We start from the raw sequence: 21,106 nt of genomic DNA on the forward strand, positions 1-21,106 counted from the left end.
TAAATCAGCAGCTTAAGACTGGTAACAAAGTTTAAAGGATTTTTCTTTTGTTTCTGAGCACACCTAGACATTCAGTTCTGTGAGTTGCAGATGAATTGTTGCCATACCCAAGGAATTCTGAAGAATGCTATAACTGGACTGCAGCAGTGGAAAAACTGGTGTACCCTGATTTGAAAGAGCAAAATGTTACTAATAAACCAAAGACATGAGTCTGAATATGGAGTTACTGAGCCCTTAATTCACTTTGATTCCAGATGTGCTTTGCAAAAAGAGAGTAAAAAAGTGGATGAGGACGCTGTATTACACAGTCCTAAGGCTGTTTGGACTGCACGTAGCTTAAAGGAGACTGGATCATGCCATTGCAACCTTCTTCCCCGTCAGTGCATTAAAAAAGATAATTTAAGAGGAATCACATTTTGACCATGGTTTCATTTCCTGCACATATTGTTGAGTGAATGCAGAGATGAAAATCCCCCTCCTAGGAGGAACATTCTTTTATCTGTTTAAGGTAGTTTTTTGACTTTATTTCACTGACTGTCTGGCACCAAGATTGAGTCAAGGTTATCTATTCACTTTAAATAAATAAAGTAGTATATACACCGACAGCTGATCTGAACCAAAATGTCAGCTACCATCTACAAAGATACCAGAGGAAGCAGGTTCCCCCAGTGGCTATATTAACAGAACTTGGTTCATATGAGAATTAGTACAAAATAATCAGCATAATATATCTCATGAAGAGGGATTATCCCGTGATGCATAAAATAAAGAGTTATTCTGTCCTATCAAAAGCTCTCTTTAGCCAAAATTTGGCTCAGAGGGCTGAACACCTGTTGTTTGACATGCACAGATAAAGTAACTTTGTGTACATACTCAAAAGGTGTCTGCTAACATCAGCACAGCACATTATATAAGGTTTTCTGTCGTTCTCTTGGACAACTTGTAGTATCATATGATGAAGGTAATACATACTATAAGCATTTGGATTTTCTATTTAGGACAATGCCTGACACACTGTTTTAGACTGTCATTTTCATACCTAGATTATGCTTCATTTCTGAGAGTTCCTGTTGATGTAACCATTGAAGTTTTTCTATCTCAATCCTCAAACGCCGAATCTAGATATTAAAAATTCAATAGTTAGTAATAATAAACAGGGTGCAGTCTATAATACACAATTATTATACAGAAAAACATGCCCAAAGCAAAGAGCCTGATCATCACTTACATCAAGGCTCCTTCATATTAACAGGAGGACAAGACCATAGTAAACCCTAAACCAAAGTCTGAAGTATTCTAAACATTTGTTTGCTAGATTTGCATACCATAAAAAGTACAGGATTGTTTGAAAACAAAAAGCACTTCTATTAAACTTGCTCCTGCTTCCTCTGAAATTAGTTAAGTCTCAAATTTCTCTGACTGGAATCAAAAACCTATTCCTCAGTTTTGTTTGCATTTACTAGTATGACATTTCATTTATTTTATTTTCTTTTTAACTAGATGAGGATTAGGAAAGCAAGTTTTTAATTCACTGTGGATTGGCAATACAAATATAATTGCTCAAAATTGTGACTGCCTTATTTTGGTTAAAACAAGCAAACAAATCATCACACGTTTAACTCTGAGCTTTATTTGTTCACATTTGTACTTAGTTTACACTGCTTAATCTGCTTTTTCCAAGTTTAGAGAAAACACTTAAAAGATACTATGTACTAAATTTGGAGACAATTAAAAGGAATATATAGCTTTTCATAAAAAAGGCAAAAAGTATTAAAGTATTTTAAAAAACTATGGTCATATTCACATAACTGGAATAAGCTGCTGCACTAGAAGTAAATTAAAATCTTCTTCCTCTGGTGGACAAATACATGGTTTAAAAAAAGATACTTTCAAAAAAATGACATAATTTCTGATTTTAAACAAGGTGACACAAAATTAAATCCTCAACAGAAGCTTTAAGGATCTGGGCTTGATGGCTTACTGCTTATCTTAGAGCCCATCCGATATTATCTAATCGTTACTTCTGAAACAGCATAGAAGTTAGGATCTCCAGACAGTCTCAATATATAATAATTTGTAGGTATAGTTATATGGTACTTTTATATATAAAAATACTATTTTGCAACTTTCAAAGTTAAAATACAAGCAGTATTTTTTTTTTTTCTATATTACACTAACCTCTGCTATTGTACTTCCAGTAGTATTTTTTGAAAGGTCATTATATATTTCAGTCATTGTTCCTTTAATGGCATCCATCATCTGAAAGACAAAAAAAAAAAAAAATTTCTTTGGTATATATTTTTAACAGATACCCACTTTCACTTCCTTTCAACCACTCTAATGTGAACTTATATTACTATCAACAACGGCCCATATCTCTCTATATATTTATCTGGGTCTACTTTTAGAGGACTATTTAGAAGGCAGAACACAACACTTTTGATCAGGACTCTGATTTTTAAATGTCCTGAACTGGTGAACTGCTTGACCTCCTACTTTTCCAAGAAATTGCCATTGATATAATTTGCAAACAAAAAAAAAATATATACCATGAATTTGGGGAAGAAACTCAATGCAAAAAAATAAAAAAAGACATTTACTGACATTGCTGACCAGTGACAATCCCACCAAGGCTGTATGGTTGAATGAGAACACTGAAAGTTGACAGTCAAGATTAATTCTGGTGCTTTTAATGCCTGGGTACTCAACTTTATTTCCTTATACAGTATTCATGTTGATTTTTTAAATTTAAACATCTAAGAGAATATATAAAAAGCTAATGTCCCATGCCCCACTGTCACTATTATGATACAAGTATTAGACCACATTTTCCCTTTGACAACTTAGCTTCTGTTTTAATACATGAATACACACTTACGACAAGTTACCATCTGATGAAGCTATACAGTGTTTTAAAACAAAAGTACATTTCTGCGTATGTATTACTGGACACAGATGAAGAAATATTAATGTTTACTGTAAATATGATGGTGAGAGGTATCTACAACTTCAGGAGAAAACAGAGAAAATGGTCCAAAACACAATGCAACATAAATAAGAAGCAGCAATGGAGGAGCTTGAGAAGGAAAGGTTCTAAAGTGTCTTGAGCAGCTGAAGCCTATCATATACACACTCTGATTTGGAACGGCAGCATTCAGCCAGCTCCAAAAAGATGGTTCAGCACTCTCGTCAAAATCTAGTTGTTCCTACCTAGTAGTATGAATTTGCAACATATGACAACTGGAAAATAAAGCTATTTCAGAATCTGAAATGTCAAAAATGTTGGAAATAAAATTTCAAGAAAACCTTGCTCAAGAACTTACTTTGCTAGTGTATTTAGCAATATCTGCAGCCACATCAGCTGAAGCTGTTGCAATTGGCAAGTCTGTATTAACTGAGGAAGAAAGTGTACTTGCAGATCCAGAACTGGTAACCATAGAAATAGGTTGAGTACTTGTAACCAAGGTTATGGTGGATGTGGAAGTGCTCTGGGTGATCTCTTTTTGCTGCACAGCTAAGGAAAGAGAACATACAGCAGATCAATCACATAAACAATTATGAAAATAAATAGACAAACTTCTAACTTTAATGTCTAACTTAAATGTGCGCACCTTACCTTTTCAAAGATCTACCTTATTTATACAATGGTGCCATTTAATCAATTAATTATACAGTGCCCAGCCACTGAACTTGTACATAATTGTAAGGCTTAAAGGTAATGAAGCAAATACATCTTTGAAAATCACTATTATAGACTGGCCAATGTAAAAGTCTCCCTCAGGTCTGTATTCCTCCTGTTTTGGGACTTTTCCATCCCACTTCCTAGGAATTCACTTCCTAACCTCTCACTTTGGAGAACTCCCAAATAATAGCATATGTATGAGCTTAAGTTAGACTTTGACATTTTCATTTGCCATAATTTTGAAACATATTATTTAATTTCTTTTCTTTTTGCTTTGAAGCAAGGTTTAGTGAGCCACTGTTGAAGAAAGCCTACTTTAGTAATACTTCCTGGTGTTATTCCCATTCTTTTGTTATTAATGCTACTAATTACTATTAGTGTTGCAACATGTTTAATATACATATATTCAGATCAACATTAGCTTTTGGTTGGCTGCAAAGCAAGGAATGCAACATTAGATTAACTCATTAAAGCAAAGAAGTTATTCATACTGTTAACTCAAACAGGATAAGAAAAGTTTTCTCATCTTTGGTCAGTATTTCAAATAATCTTAATCAGTGAGTAATTAAAAAGTGAGAGTACAAATCAAAATGCAAAGACCCCCAGCTTTTCATCCCTAATAACTTATCTGCCTTAAATATTTTTTAAAAAATATATGTATTTTTAAGACAATAATTTTCAATCTGTTTTTAATGATTCATATTATAAAAGATGTCTTCATTGCCAATATACTCAAAACAGGAATTACTGAAATAAAAAAGTTACTCATATTTATCTCTACGTACTATATTTTTGTTTACGCCAATTCAGTATATAAGAAATCTATAAATTTTATAGTTTTAATTTAATATATTTCTAGAATATAATATTTAAGATGGAACATTGCTATGATGCACTCAATAGCAAACATATTGATAAAACAAACTCATAGACTGAACATTTAAAGTTCAGCCCATATTATTAAGCTCTTATATTAAAGTACAATTCTATTAAAAATAAGACTTCACCAAGTTTCACATTTGTTTTTCTCACTGAATCTTTCTGTATCAAATCTGTGCAGTCTACAAGTAGAAAGATACTGCTTCTTCAACACTTCTTAAGTGACAGTCACAAAAGCAGTTTGGGACCTGAGAAATGTGCCTCTGGTAAACATTTGTACATGACCCATTACCTAAACCTCTCTTCTGTATGAAATTACTGGCTTGCCAGCAAATGTTAGCAGAATGGAGAATCTCTCTTCTTCAGGCACACCAGTAAACAGTTCCGTTTATTAACTTGAAATTACAAATGAAGCTAGATTTACATCAAGCTGCTGTTCTGTGAAGTGAAGCAACAGAAACATGGCTGATATTACCATGTGCCTACTACTAGCAAAAGCTCCGGCAAAGGGATGGTAAGAAAACAGTTGTGAAAACATTCTAAAATGCCACAGCTGTTTGGTCAGTAAACTAGCATCAAAGTCTTGTTAAGAGTTAAGCAACGGGGATTTCAAAGACAAACGTAGCCTGGGTAATTTCATTGTTGTCAAATTATACTCTATGAAAACCTGTGCAGATCAGCTTCTTGTCAGATAAAACTGGATCCAGTTTGTATATATTGAGGTGATAGTGGTCATCATGCAAGCGGAATAGTTAATGGTTTTATCATATAATGCAGAAAAATAATTCAGTTCACTCTCCCAAATCTATGATGGCTAAGAATGGCAAAAATATTTATACAGATACACACACAAACTTTTTGTCATTAAAATAAATACACACCAGAAAGAGCAGGTATGGTGAGTAAGTTGTTGTATTTTAAAGTCAGTTATCAGAGCAGAACCACACTTTGAGATTTTGTTTATATGGAAGAACTCCTGGTTGGGCAGCCTTGGAGCACTGAGATCACTACTGGGGAATTATGGCATCACAGGCACATTGAGTTAGAAAGTGTATACCTTTAACTGCTTGTCTTGTCTGATATCTTGTCCCTTGAGAGGACTGAGGTTGCTGTGACTGAGACTGCTGGCTCTGCTGCTGTTGCTGCTGTCTCTGCACCTTCTGCATGTGCCATTTCTGAGACGATGTCTGAAATTTATTTGAAGAATTCCACACTACCCGCTGCACAGCAGGGGCAGTTTCCTTAGGCAGCAGAGGCCTCTGCTTTTTCACAGGGCTTCCAGTGGCTGCAGATGGAGCACTAACAGTAGAAGAAGCACTAGTAGTTGCTGTCACACCAGCTGGTGGAGTCTGGGCTGCAGAGCGGGTAAGTACTGGAGTTTCTGGCAGAGGCTGGGTGCTTGCACTGGAGGAAGGTGGAGTTTTACCTACAACTAAACAACCATAAAACGTAATGCCAGCTTTTCACCAACACATCCCTTTCATAATTTTCCATCTGATTTTTGGAAGAGCCATATGCACCTTCCAGTCTACTTTGAATTATTTTCCTCAAAAGGTAATTGATATTCTACAAGTAAACTCATTTCAGTCTAGTTGAAGTTGGTGGCAATTTAAAAGTGTCAGTCATTAAGGAAAACAAAACAAAAAAGTACAAAACCCAGAAAAACCAGCCTGACCTCCTTCGGAAGATATGTGAAAGGTTAGCATTTGTTAGGATGTTTCTGGGTTACCACTTACACCTGTCATCCCAATTTCTCAGGAGAAAAATACGTTCAAAAGGCACAATGACTGAACAATAACTGAAGGAATAGCATACTAAAAACTTTCTGAACAAAGGTGAACTGGCACTGACAACCAAATATACAGTGTATTTAAGATATCTATGTTTACTCGAAAATATTCCAGAGTTTATAGTTGACTGTTCCACATATCAGATCAATTTAGAAACTGGATGATTCTTCCAAAGCTGTGGCCAGGAAAAACATGTCTGAAAGAGAAGGCTGTTGCATTGACACATTTCTGGAAAGGGAGTGAAGACCTTCAGATTTGCATGCATCAGATCTCTTTTCTGGACCAAGGCATTTTAGTATCTCATAGCCACAAGTAAAGGTAGAGGCCTTGGAGTCATGGACAGGACACAAATTATGTCTAGAATATATTCATATAGGTCTCTCTCTATATATATAAATATTTACATCCATTTTTTATTTCACTCAGAATATTTATTATTCTTTTGCCTCTATATCAAAGTAAAATTTTAGGATCACTTATTATTTCAACCATCACTGGCTTAGGCGACTAGTAATACATGAATCAGTGATTCTGAAAATCATAAAGCTGCCTTGCTTCATAAATTTTTAAATAAAACTAGAATCAGTCAATCTAGACTCCCCAAAATTACAATTCTGTTTTTAGTTTATAAGCCTATTTTCTTCATTATCTCGTGATAAAATTTTCAATTAAATTCTTGTTTTATGATTCAAAATTCAGAAGCATTGTCTTCTAAAGTATTCTTAGTTAACTGATTGAAAACAGTTTTAAATAAAATGATTGAGCCAACATGCTATAAAATAGAGACAAGAAGAGAAAGTTATATGAAGAAGAAAATACTTTTCAATCCAACCAATTTAAATCTGGTTTTCTATTTTGTTTTGTCAAAAGGCTAACATACAGAACAAGCTTAGCAAAAGCACTTTACTCATTAACTGAGATGGCTTTCCTCTTTTAGCAACACATAGAAACAAGGGACAATATCTCAGGGACAATACATGTAATTTAGCTGTTCTTTTGATTATTACTGAGAGCACTTACATTGATTTCAACTGGACCTTATGCAATTTGTATGTTTGATAAGTTCCAACTTCTATACCTGCCATTTTGGGAGGGCTATGGAAATGTAAAGATTCAACTGAAAGTCATGAAAATTGCTGAATAAATTCTACATTTGTCACAGAACAAATATCACAGATATTCCTAGTTCTACACTGCTGAAAGGAAACTCAATGAAACATATTTTATTTAAACCAGAAACTGTAACAGGGACTGAAAAATTTTTCATAGTCACAAAGAATGAAAAATTATTCCTAGAATTGTTTTAGTACAGAAATTTTTACCTTAACGCAAAAATAAAGGTAACAACTCTGGCTTCGATAACAGCCCTACAGAACAGAAGAAAAAAAGGAAGGAAAGAATTTAATCCTACCATCTTGTTTAGGAGGAGGTTCTTTAGATTCTTTCTTGGTTTTCCTTCCTTCACGGCCACAGTGATCATCTCCTAGATCGATGACAAGTTCACTCTCAGAATCAGAGTCCAGTCCTAGATGCACAGTTGGAGAGTCTGTTTCATCTTTACCTTTCAGTTTTTCTTTCGCAGGATGCTGTAAACTTTTTCCCTTTTCAGAAAATTCTTTTTCAGTGTCTGTAATTGCCTTCTCTTTGACCAGGTCATCTGTTTTCTCCACTTCTGGACTTGTGCTTTTAAGTTCCTCCTTGTCTTCATTCTGTGCTGTGGGCTTAGGTTTTTTTTTCAAGCTCAATGATTCTTTGTCACTTCTTGTACCTTCTTTGTCCTCTCCATCTTCTTGATCATTCTTTGATTTCTGATCCTCATCACTATATTCACTGTCACTGGTGTCAGATTTTTCAGAATCTTCAGAGTCACTGTGTTCTACTGCAGTATAAACAGCTTCAGATATTTCATTTATTCCTAATTGTGGGGAGGAAAATACATTCCATGCTGACATCAGACTGACTGACATTATGAAAAAAAAATACCCTATATACTGAAACAAGGTGTATACATACCATTATCTTAATTATCAGTCCTTAAGCTATAAACACTTCCCTTAGTGCCCTACCTTACAATACCAGAACGTGTAAGGATTACCTTCCATATATTCCAATTCATATTTTTATTTCATTCAATGGCCCTCCTTTGACTGCTTTTTTCCACTACCTGCAAGCTGCTTTGTTCAACTCACGACCCAATGCTGGCAATGCAAAGAGGAATTATTTTTATCCACAAGAAACCACCTTAAAATCAGTAACACTATTCACCTGATTAAAGTTACCTACATGCATGTTTGCAAAATCAATTTTAGACTGCGTAACTTTTGCAAGGAGAATCTCTAATTTTTTTAGTGTCTAGAACATCTTCAATTAAGCGCTAGACAACACTAAGGGTTCTAACAGCATTCAGCTCCTGCGTGACTGGATATACTAATTTGTGCAACTGATATAAGTTAGGTACAATTCTTGAATTTTTCAATTTACAAAGCAAATATTAAGACTTTAATTCTGTTATACTATCTACATCAGAATGGTACAAAACCAGATTAAAAGATGAAAGCTTTTGGACAAAATTTTGAAACATCATGTCTCACTGTATTTTAAATTAAGCTAGTTCAGTGCATTCTACTTGCCTCAAAGAGTTCAAATATCCTCTACTCTTGTTTTAATGCATAAAGTATTTAAGGTTTTACTATTGAAAAAACTTCTTTTAAATTCCAATTCAGGATTTCCTCAAGTATATCCTTCAGATGTCCACTGTATTCTTGAGATATACTTACCAAGTTGTGCTTTACAACTCTCTATTGTCTTGTCAAGATTAAGCTGGAACCTACTACGTATCTGTCGTTTTGGTGAAATTAGTTGCACAGGAGTGGTTTGCTGTTGGACTGACTCACTCAACTCTTTCAGATCCATCTCAGCTTTGCTACGATCTAGCAAAAGGAACAAAGAAAAATATTTTACAAGAAGAAAAGAGATCACTATCCAGATAAGACAAATTTTACTGAGTAACAACGCAGACAATCTGAAATATATTTCACTTCCTTTATAATTACAAGCTAAATAATAATTCTAAAATTACTTTACTACAAACAATGGATTCTTCCTCTCTGATACTACCTATTTCACATACAAAACGCATGCATCAATTATGTGGATGTTTTCTCTGTCAATGTGAAATTAAGCAAGAAATCATCATTAAGGTCTGTAAGCTGTCTGATAGCACTTCTAGTAAGCTACTGCCATTATTTACTACTAGTAGTAATACGTTCACAGAGAAAATTAAATAGGAATAAAAATCCTCACCATTTAAAAGGTACGTCATGAGAATAGAAATAAAAATGTGGATTGTTACACTACACTAGATAGGTTAGTGAATTTAAGATAAAATAATAAATTTTTCAATGTATGTCAGCAAAACCTTCTCTTGAGTTCTCCTATACACACCGAATTTTCACTCTGGAACATATAGATCTGTCTGCAAAGAGTACAGACTACAGCGCTAAAGCTAAAACTGTCTTAGCAACCAAGTTTCACATTTTTGCTTCAATTTTTCAATTTCAGAGGTTATATTTCTGTAGCACAGTCCTATCTTTTACTCTTTGCCAACAGGGCTGACACTCCATTAGTGCTAAGGGCACTAAACCAGTCTGGAGTTAGTTGCTTGTTTGGGTGAGGAGGAAGAAGACATGAAGAAGGGGGAAGGAATGGAGAGAATTAGGTTTGGCCAGTTTAGCTGCTTGAACTGGCTCATGGTAGGATCAAAAGAGCCAATGCCATATACTGGAAAAGGACAGAGGCCTTGGAGAAGACAAAAGGCAACACTGGCACAATGTGCATTTGTGCTTCATTTAGAGTTTCATTCCACAGCAGTTAAAGATGTCACAGTATTGGCGCATTTTACTTAAAAAACAAAACAACACCAAAAAAACAAACAACGTATATTTTCAAGATGGTTTTTGTGATGCACAACTCAGAGGAAAGTGAAATAAATACAAAGGGCTGAGACAATGATTCCTCTGACTGGACATTCTTTACAAGTTTGAACTTAGTATCAAGGCACATTCCACACAACATTTACGAGCCATAGTACATAATGACTCAACTTAGCAGTACAGTTGTCTCAGTCACACTTGGCCATTCTGTCTCCTACCTGGCTGCAAACAGAATCTATATTACAGATAGAGCAGGTACAGAAGGAACCATTCAAGTATTCATGCAGTATTTGTTTACTGCTAAAATAGGAGCTCCTCTAGAGATAGGCACCAACTTGTGTGGTGCAATCCCACAAGGCAAATATACAGGCTATAATTTGGAACATCCTGGTTTGTAGTATATACGAATTATAACACACACAAATTCAGTCTAAATAACATTTAACCCCCCTTTCTAGTCCCAGCGAAACGGTCATCAAAGTAATACTGAATTTCACACTCCTCATGTCACATATCCATTCTGGAAGAGACTAAACATAATACAAACTCTATCACTTTCAGTGCAGTGTAAATTTTGAAAATAAAAATGAAGGTATTAAGTCACTTAAGTACTTTTGAAAAATTTGTTCCTTGTACTGGAAATGTTTACTAAGTTAGGTTTCTTCTTCTTGTGCTAACTATGTCACCCAATCCACACTAATTCCACAGCAGTAATGGTTATATCACCTTTTGTACAGAATTTGATTCAAGGCCTTCATAGCCTTAGTTAACTACACGGCAGGATACAAACAGAAGAAAAAAATGGAAAATGGAGGAAGATGAAGACAAGACACTATAACACCTCCCCAAGGAACCCGTCTTGCAATCCAAATTTCTGTCTCTAACCTACAAGGAAGTCTCACTGATCTGGATTTCCAATCTGCCTCATTAATGTCAAAGTATTAGTAAAAAGAAAACAGAGCCAAAGGGCAGACAAGCCCATTGTGGAGAAATCTTCAAGTTCTGATGTCCAAAGTCTTTACTTTTTCTCATTACCAATCTGAAAATTTTCACTGCTTACTTGTTAAAATACTTCTATCTTTTCTGCCTCTGTTACACAATGACAGGTGCTATACTATCAGGAGAATGTATTTTTTCCAAGCAATCTGTGTATATCTTGGTCATTCACACCTCCAGTTTTCAATTTATCCACCCTGCCAATAACAACAGATGGCTCATTTCCATTATTTTTCCTTATTGCTGAATTGGAGGACAATCATTGAGTCCTCCTAGTACTCTGCTCAAGGTATGTAAGTATCTTTGGTTTTTGGACTTTCACTTTTGTTTTTTCAGAGAGAAAACCCATTCACATTATGTATGACAATGAGACACAATAATGATGAATCTATGTCTGGCACAGCTGACACTATTAAATGACAAAGGGTTGCCATTTTCATTTCTATCACTAAAGAGTATATTTAGCAAAGGAAACTTCCCTAAGGTTGAAAAAATAACTGGATATTCTACTTAAAAGCATACTAGGTGTTCTTTTATGTATTGCTCGTGGATCATAACATCGGATTTTCCAATACACACTATTTATTCAAAATATTCTATGCTCCAGCTGCTGTCTCCCATCTCTGGCTCAAACAACTGCAGCACTACATATTTCTTAACATTTTTCCAAATGCATTGTCACCTCAGATAAGATGACAAACAGCTGCAGTGCAGCAGAAGAAACTAATTCTATGGTTACGTCCACACAGATAGATTAACACACTGAAAAATGAAAATGAGCTTGTATCCAGAATCAGAACATCTGTACCTCATGGAAAACATTAATTCAGCATTTGAGCCTAACCCTTCCTTAAGTATTTGGCTAACACAAAGTGGCAGAATCCTGTTTCTCCATGTAATATCATGTGGAGGTAAAAAGTAGCCAGAACTGAATCAGAATACTCACAGGAACAAAGCATGGCTGAGGAAACTTTTACATCCGCTTGGCTTTCAAAACTATTTTACCAACTTAGTACTTACCTACTCCATCTTTCAAAATTCCACAATCCCAAAATTTACTTCTAGGGAGTTTCAAGACATCTGCTAATTCCTTTCATCCATCTATCTCCCTAGAGAGGGATGGTCAGTGAGAAGGTTATATGAAGGCAGGAAGAGAGAAGCAGCCCTAGTAAATCCTAAATCCTAAAGGCCACAAGAAAACCTTGCCAGCAATTCACTTGAGCAACTGAGGGGTGAGGAACAGCAATGTTCATGTAAATTACAACCTGTAGAAACTTACTTATTGTTTAGAAACATTCATTTGTACAGTTCAGCTAGAAAAAAAATCATCCTTTAACTACTTACTCTTATCAACATGAAGAAACCATAACAGGAACTCTCATTTATAAAACAAAAAAAGAACACAGTATTTGATGAAACAATAATTACACAGGTACCTCATTTAAAGCCCTTGGTTCATTTAAAGCCACATATGAGCAAGTTTGTTCAGATTATGTTGCATTGACAGCACTGTGATTTATTCAGCTATAACAGTATGAGGTTTTCAAAGGTCAAGACTAACCAAGATTAAGATTCAGAATGCTTCCTGGAGTGGAAGTTCTTTCTTGCTTAGCAGAAATTGGTGTTGATGCTTGAGGAGAGAAAGGTTTGGGGCTGCCTGACAAGCTCCCTGCTTGACCCGTTCTTGTTGGTGCTGGAGAAGCTGAAAAAGTACAAAATTAATAAACACAGATTTAAAAATAATCACAATAAAGCCATATTCACTCGGACAAAACAGATTTTAAACCTACAGGAGCAGGGAAAGGATTTTTGTTTAATAATTTCAACACTGTGTTATACCTTCATTGTAAGTTACAACTATCCCTTTCATTTTAGTTTAAGAACAAAAGAAATTGTAAGGAAAATAATTTTATTGCAGCTACATAGTTGGGCAAAATGTGTGCTTACCCTCAAAACCACTCTGTTTGCAGTGACAGAAAGTTTCTGGCTTTCAAGATTTGGTTATTTTAGATGTTAACAAATTCTGACACTCTGAATTGCTACTTATTTTAATTCATGTACGTAAGTAAACATAGAAAATCCCACCTACCCCATTTTCTAGCTACATTAACAGAGAATTAAAAGTACAAATCATAGTAAGTTTATTCAGTATAGCTGGAGACCAGTGACCAAATGTCTGTGATAAGGTAACAGAATATTCTAATTTATACCGAGTTTAAGCAAAATCCTATGCTCTGAGCCTTTAAAATCTCCATGAAATAATGTTTCAGAAACAAACTTCTGGAAACAGCCAGTCTAGAAAGGAAAGCATCTGGAGACCATTACCTAAAAAAAAGGACTAATTTTTGTCAGCAAGAGACTAATTTCTGTCTGTTAAATCTCGGCTTAATGCTCTGGAAATGTCACCGTAAACTCACTACTGGACATATTTTCCTTCCCCAGTACATCCAGGATTGTCTATATATTTTCAGATTCCTAAATGGTAGCAATATCTGCTGTTTCAGTAACTGTTTCCAAGTTATTTTCTATGTATCACTCAAAATACACAACAGAGGCATCCAAATAAAAACATTCTTGTCTAAGGATAGTGCAGTCATACTACTTGAGTTATTTTTCACAGCAAGCAAGTAATTTCAGTTACATTTTAATAGAAACACACAGATTCCAGTAATAGGACAGCTATGTTTATACATAAAGTATTACAAAAGTTAGCATTTGTAACAATATACAGGTAGAAATGCCAGGTGGGAAACTGAATATTCTAGTTTAACTGCTAAGTCCAATCCAGCATTTCTATGCACTAGGATAGAGGATAGTAAGGCCTGAGGAAAAGTTAGAAAAATTCCCCAGAATTGCTATGATAATCAAGAATCCAGAGTAATAGGATAACATCTGTCATCATCTTTTATCTTTATCTGACAAAATAGCTTTAATATGACTTTCCACAATTATCTCCACTACTATAAAGAAATAATAATGTGGTATAATAAAAGCTCCATATTTTAAGATACAAAACAGTACCTGTTAGCTACACCTTATGTATAAAAGCAGTACATACATATATACATGACAATTAAAGTATAAAATGAATTATTCCTTTTGACATGTTACTCTACTGAAAAATCCAAGTATTTTCATATATTTAAATTCATACAGTTACTTTGTCATCACTTTCTTAAGATGGACAGGATCATATCACAAGACACTTCTGTACCCAGTGGCAGTTTTGCAGCTTAGCCTTTATTGGCTAGAATGCATAAGATTATAATAAATAAATGGCATATTATCTAAAAACTGCAATGGAACATATTTAGTTTTCTACACAGACATCCCAAAGTTTCAAAACACTCACATTAATTAATATACTACATATTTTTTTTTTCACATAGCAATGAACTTTGTGGATGAAAAAAACTAAGATAAAGTGCCTGAGTGCCACAAAATTAGCTAGCATTTGACTACATTATAAGTCTAAGAAATCCAAATTCTGTATTCTACACTCCTTTTTTTCTTTACCCACTCTCCCTATGGAACTGTGGTTTTATCATATTTTAGCTACTCAGTTGGGAACACTATAAATTAAGCTCATTTTAAATAGAATACCTCCTAATCATGACAATTCGAACTCTTTCTGTATTTAACTTCCACTCTCCATTCATTCTGATAGCTACAACTACTTCCTGCTATTTAAACTGAAGGGGTTTGGTCACTGTTCAAGATTATTTATTCCTTCTCAATGTGACAGAAAGGACTATTATTTCTTATCTGTGATACTGAAAATTAAACCCATCTTTTTTTCTAAAATTTCTTCATAAAACGAGTCATAGTACAGTCTGTCTTTAAAAAGTACATGGAATAAAACTAGTGCATTAAGCAAATGCAAAGTCCTGTACCCCCTTTTTTTTTTTTTTACCTGTATTTTTCTCAATAAAATCCATGGATTCTTCACTGGCACTAAAATGACTGGAAGTTGCTTTTTTCTCTGCGTCCTGTTCAACATCAGATCCAGTGTGAACTGATGAGTTTGTACTCATTGGTGACCGTGGCATATCTGTCAATGAAATCCTACGACCAGTACTACTGCTCAGCATAGACTTGCTCATTAGAATCTTGGGCGATGCTGTCATATCAAAGTTCAGTTTGATTTTCTCTTGTTTGTCTGTCTTTGCAGTTCCAGCAGTTGGGTTTGCAGGGTCTAATAACATTTGGTATTGATTGTTGGGAGTATATGGTGTCCGGAAAGGTGCGTAATTAAATACTCCAAATTTTCTACGAATGTTATCAACATAAACTTCCATTTCTTGCATTGCACTATTGAAGATGCTTTTAGTCTTTTTCACAGAAAAAGGAATTTCTTTAGACATGAGGTAGCAATTATTTATTGGAACCCAGGCCCTATATAAAACAGAAAAATAAAAGATAATATAACTACGTTTCACACTGTGGATTGACATTGGCAACTTTTGTGCACATACTGATTTATTTCAGCCTAATCATAAAGATATGAACACCTCAGACCATGTCAAAGAACCATCTCTACCTTCTTCTTTTAATAGTTCAGTGCTTAGTTTTGTTAAGTAAGTAAATTGTATGTCTTAGATTATCACTAGCTTATTTTACTCTACCCAAGTAACATATAAAATGTGAATAGACACTGGTCAAATAAGACAAAATATTCCTAATTAGAATAGTCTATGTAACTGTAAGACAACCATTGCTAAATAGTCTTTCCATCTGTCATAGTTAGCAGAAAAACATAAAAAGCAGGTCAGAAAAAAAAGGCTTCACAAGCACATTCTTAAAAACATTTTACACCCCATGTCAGGATGATCAAACTCCTCAATGCCCAGAAAAGTTCTACGAACAAGTATTGGGTAGACTTTATTTATCATTAAATGACACAGACTCTAAAAGCATGCCTTCCAAGATTCTAAAATACCAAGAACTTTAACTTACTTATTTCATGGCGCTATAGTTTTTGGATTTTTTTTTTACAGTACATGTTTTTATAACTGTATAGATTTATATTTTCAGTTCATGACAAATCAACTTGTATTCATCATGGCTTTCCCCACCTAAAGCAGAGGGTTCACAAGCACAGAAAACTTAACTCCTTTCAGAGCAAAACTGGCATTTTCAACATGGATTATATTTTCTGTATTTTTTAAATCTACAGTTGTGTGTTTATTCCCATAGTGTTTAGACAATATAAACAACTTCATTGACCTCTTCCACCTTTAAGAACCACAGCACAAAACCAGACACAGGAATTAACTTGCATACTCACTGAGATTATATATGTACTAATCTTACAAACACATGACTTACATGCTACAGACTTCATGTAAGAAACCAAAACTATATAATACTGTAGCATATACAGTTTATTAGGGTTAAGGTTCAAAAGACAGGATCCAAAAACTCTAAGAGCACAAAATTACAACAAGAATTTTGTAAGTACAGCCAAAGACATTCTTTGGTTAAATTCCCACCTGTCGTGTTGGCCAAAGAAACGGGCATCAACTTGCCCATCTTTATCCCTCAGTGCTTTAGCAGGCCAGAATGGAAAGCCTTTGAGTTTAGCCCAGACCAAAGGGTGGGGATTGCTCTAGAGGAAGAGGTAAAATACACAGTAAGAAAATACAAGCAGTATTACCTTCAAATCTGATAAACACTTTTTTTTAATTGTATGTATTACTTAGATTCAATAAAGATCCAGCATGCACAAGGCACTTGCCAAATACAAAATTCCATTTTACCATATACTTGATACATACAGAATAAATCCTGAGACGACAAAATAATAAAATTATAAAAAAACCCCAAACATAAAACCATAAGTAGCTCAATTAAACACATTGTAATTGCACTCTGTTATTTATTTATTTTTTATTAGTCCCCTCCAAATATGTAGCATAACTGTAGGAAATGTAGGTAGCTAAGGCTTGGCAGTTGGAAGATCTCGCGGTGTACGGAAAGTTAGAGTCCCTCTCCTAATGACCAATAGTGTTTAATTTACGATGTAAGCAGACGGAAGTGGCGTTGTAAACCAAAGGTATATAACACCGTGTCGACCACTAATAAACGCCATTTGCTGTCCACCACATTGGTGTCTGCAAGCTGATGGACGGGGCTCGCCGTTCCTGAACTAGGTCGCCACGCCTGCATGTCAGTTAGGGCAGGGCCAATCTTTCAAACTCTCTAATTTTCACTTAAGTCCAAGAGAAAACTTGATGGAATATACACTTCTACTTAAGAATCTTAAGGAGTCTTCTCAAGTTTCGTGCAGTATTAAAGAAAAACAGAAAAGAGACAACCTATTAATAGGTCGTGAAAGAAAAATGAAGTCTAAATTCTTAGATCCATACCTGCAGAAAGAGACATTCACATTTCAGAAATCTTACCCCGAGTGCAAGTACCACATGCAAGCACGGATGACCCAGGAGCAGATATCTTATATTTGAGGACAGAGAACTTGCAATCTGGTTGCTGACACTCTTTACAGTTATTTCTGACTGAACCAATCTGTTTGTGAAAAGATGGAATCTTACAGCTAAACATCTTGAGATGATCTGACTCCACAAAGAGCACGATGCACAAGAACAAGCTACATGGAAAACTACCACAGCTTTCCTTGACTCAGTAACCACCATAGGTTTAAAACAATGGGGAGATAACAAGCAACAGTCAAAGGAGAACTGCTAGTTTAATGTATTAACTAGAATACCATAATCCTTAACTTACACAAGGCTCACAAAACCAATTTTCTCGTTTTTGGCAAGCAGCTAAATAACATTCCGGACATACTTCAATTTCATTCATCTGAAAAGAAAAAGCAAACAGTTATTGGAGAGCTTCAACAGAGTCCGAAGTATGATCAGTATTATTATGTTAGCCTGTCTATTTTGCTAGCATCAATTTTCCACAAATTTGTGGTCATAAATCGGCATTTCCCAGGTGGTCAAGAAGGCCAATAGCATCCTGGCTTCTATCAGAAATAGTGTGGCCAGCAGGACTAGGGAAGCGATCGTTCCCCTGTACTCAGCACTGGTGAGGCTGCACCTCCAATACCATGTTCAGTTTTGGGTCCCTCACTACAAGAAAGACATTGAGGTGCTAGAGCATGTCCAAAGAAGAGCAACAAAGCTGGTGAAGGGTCTAGAGAACAAGTTTTATGAGGAGCAGCTGAGGGAACTGAGGTTGTTCAGTCTGCAGAAAAGCAGTCTCAGGGGAGACCTTAGTGCTCTCTACAACCACCTGAAAGGAGGCTATAGCGAGGTGGGGGTTGGTCTCTTCTATCAAGTAACAAGTGATAGGATAAGAGGAAATGGCCTCAAGTTGTGCCAGGGGAGGTTTAGATTGGATATGAGGAAAAATTTCTTCACCAAAAGGGTTGTCAAGCGTTGGAGCAGGCTGCCCAGGGAAGTGGTTTGTTTAGTCACCGTCCCTGGAGGTATTTAAAAGACGTGTAGATGCGGCACTTAAGGACATGGTTTAGTGGTGGACTTGGCAGTGTTAGGTTTACAGTCGGACTCAATGATCTTAAAGGTCCTTTCCAACCTAAATGATTCTATGATTTACTTGCTGTGAAACCAACACTGTTTTGACAGACACCCATCTTTTTCTACCCCTGTAACGTATGCATTCCAGTTAATAAATTAGTCACATTTTTACATCCCTCTTCAGATTGTATGCTACTGTTGTTTACTCCAGTCAAAAAAATACATGCTTTGTTTGATGTTGTTTTTATTCCAGTGATAAAGAATTATTTATCATAATTTCTTCCAGTGGCAAAAATATAATCTCAGTTGGGCATTTAATTTCATAATTTACACAACCAAAAATATTTTACTCCTTATGCTCATATTATATAAACTAGTTAAGGTATCAGGCTCAGGTTATACATGTATTTTGTTCTATTAGGAACTGACAAATTCTCAGAATTTATGTGAATCATGGATATTGCTGTGTGAACCTGGGAGTGGAGAAAGCACTTCCATAAATATAAGGGGTCAGATCTTCAGATAATTTATAAAAAATGAAATATTGTTCAAATATATTACATTTAGAATAGCAAGTTTTTGTAATACTAAACATTATGGATTGCCACTGAAATAAAAACAGTGCAAATGCTAAGAATGCATGCATTTTTGCATTTATTCAGAGGAATTTCATATTGTTACAGCAAAAGAACCACCAAAAAAATGCATCTATGAATCAGAAGGTGTGGATCTCTTTTTCCAACTCCAAATATTCATTAAGGCAATAGGTGTCTTTGTGCAGAATCCATATGTCCACTTTTTTTTCTTCTCTTCCCGCCCCACACTGCAAATCTCTAACTATAAATAGTGAATATCCTGATAGAAGACACATTAGCAATGCCCTTGCCGAAAATCGTTCTGTAGGCCATGGATATGCATATTTAAACATAAGAAAGCCTACAAAAATTATGGTTATGCAATACAAACATTAGAAAACACATATTATTTCATTCACGAGTACATGAAATGGAACACTTTAAAAATACAGAACAATCTGGGGCACTCATACCTCATGCTCACAGATTTTGATGATGACTTTTGCTGTTTGTGTCAATTTGTGATTTCCTGAGGAAACAATAAAATGCTTTAACGAAGAAAATTGTCATGCTAGAATTATAAAATCAACCGGTTTTAGATTTAAAAGTTACCATTAAAGACAAAAGAGAACATCTAAAGAGATGATGTAAAACATGTATGTATAAACTATAAGCTTGCAATAGCAGAAGATAGGCACTTTTCTTCTCAACATAACATCGTAACAATCTTTAAATGTTCCTTTTTGAAGCCTATTCCAGCCTGCCCACCACTGATAATGACTCTTTCAGTGAGGGACACACTGTATGATCTCCTCATTTTAGGTCTCCTATAAAGTGCTGCCACAATGCAAAACACTAAAGCAACTTGGGGGTTGGAACCAGATGATCTTTAAGGTCCCTTCCAACACAAACCATTCTATGATTCTAACTTATTTGAATTTTTTTTAAGGTGGAATGAGCAAGTGACAGCATGGGCTGTATTTGGTCCTACAGTTTTATGTGTGCCAGTTGCTACAAAGAAAAATAATCTGTTGTGTTTAGGCACTACAATCATTAACAGGAAGACACTTTCAGCATTTGCCAACTAGAAGAGTCTACAACTTGCTCTATGACTTCAACTATTTCAGAGTTTCATATCTGAGGACATAAGTACATATTAATACTTACCCCCATTGTAAATAATGCAGTTGTGCAAAATCCATTTGGCATCAGCCAAAAATGCTTCAGTGCAACCGTACATTTTCCTTTTAACATTCTGTAAAGAAAAAATTAAGAATGTATCAGGAAACAGAAATGAGTAAAAAGTGACAGATTCTTCCTGAACATTGTTTCCTATCAGTCATACAATTAATAAAATTGACTACTTATTTACTGTAAGACTTATGATTCTAAATACTTACGAATTTGTCAAATTCAGGGTGTCTTTTGACTGCCCTGATAATGTATGAACTGCCTAAATTAACTCTAAATAATGAATTATTTAGACCAGCATCTTCAACATTTCCAAAAAAATTGTTAATTTCCTGAAACAGTGTTCCACTCGACGTCTCTGCAGAAAACTGAGTCCTTCATTTATTCTACTGATATATTATTGCTCCACAGCATTTTTATTTTTTAATTTTTACAAGACTCAGAAAAAATTATTGGGCATAGTACATAAGACAGTATGTTTGATATTCCAGTCTACCCCCTGGGTAAAGTAATTCAATTAGATAAAATCTGTCACATGGTTTTGTTACACTTTTATACC

General features: G+C 35.1%; 1 protein-coding gene across 8 annotated transcripts in view; it reads right to left on the reverse strand.

Annotated features, from left to right (window-relative positions):
• ZMYND8 (zinc finger MYND-type containing 8) overlaps window positions 1-21,106 on the reverse strand; it is a 62,765-nt gene that overhangs the window by 7,618 nt on the left and 34,041 nt on the right. For all 8 annotated transcript variants that reach the window (XR_012648740.1, XR_012648744.1, XM_075018746.1 and 5 more), the window contains 12 exons: window positions 20,524-20,611; window positions 19,830-19,885; window positions 18,024-18,101; window positions 16,772-16,887; window positions 15,193-15,674; window positions 12,841-12,981; window positions 9,129-9,281; window positions 7,763-8,266; window positions 5,619-5,993; window positions 3,324-3,514; window positions 2,179-2,259; window positions 1,040-1,118 (listed from right to left, as the gene is read on the reverse strand). Coding sequence is in view for 6 of the 8 variants with exons in the window: in XM_075018746.1 (XP_074874847.1) it covers window positions 1,040-1,118; window positions 2,179-2,259; window positions 3,324-3,514; window positions 5,619-5,993; window positions 7,763-8,266; window positions 9,129-9,281; window positions 12,841-12,981; window positions 15,193-15,674; window positions 16,772-16,887; window positions 18,024-18,101; window positions 19,830-19,885; window positions 20,524-20,611 (2,344 nt within the window). In the remaining 2 variants the exon portion in view is untranslated. The remainder of the gene's footprint in view (window positions 1-1,039; window positions 1,119-2,178; window positions 2,260-3,323; window positions 3,515-5,618; window positions 5,994-7,762; window positions 8,267-9,128; window positions 9,282-12,840; window positions 12,982-15,192; window positions 15,675-16,771; window positions 16,888-18,023; window positions 18,102-19,829; window positions 19,886-20,523; window positions 20,612-21,106) is intronic.

Source organism: Buteo buteo, chromosome 2, assembly GCF_964188355.1.
Source record: "Buteo buteo chromosome 2, bButBut1.hap1.1, whole genome shotgun sequence".
Classification (NCBI taxonomy): Eukaryota; Metazoa; Chordata; class Aves; order Accipitriformes; family Accipitridae; genus Buteo; species Buteo buteo.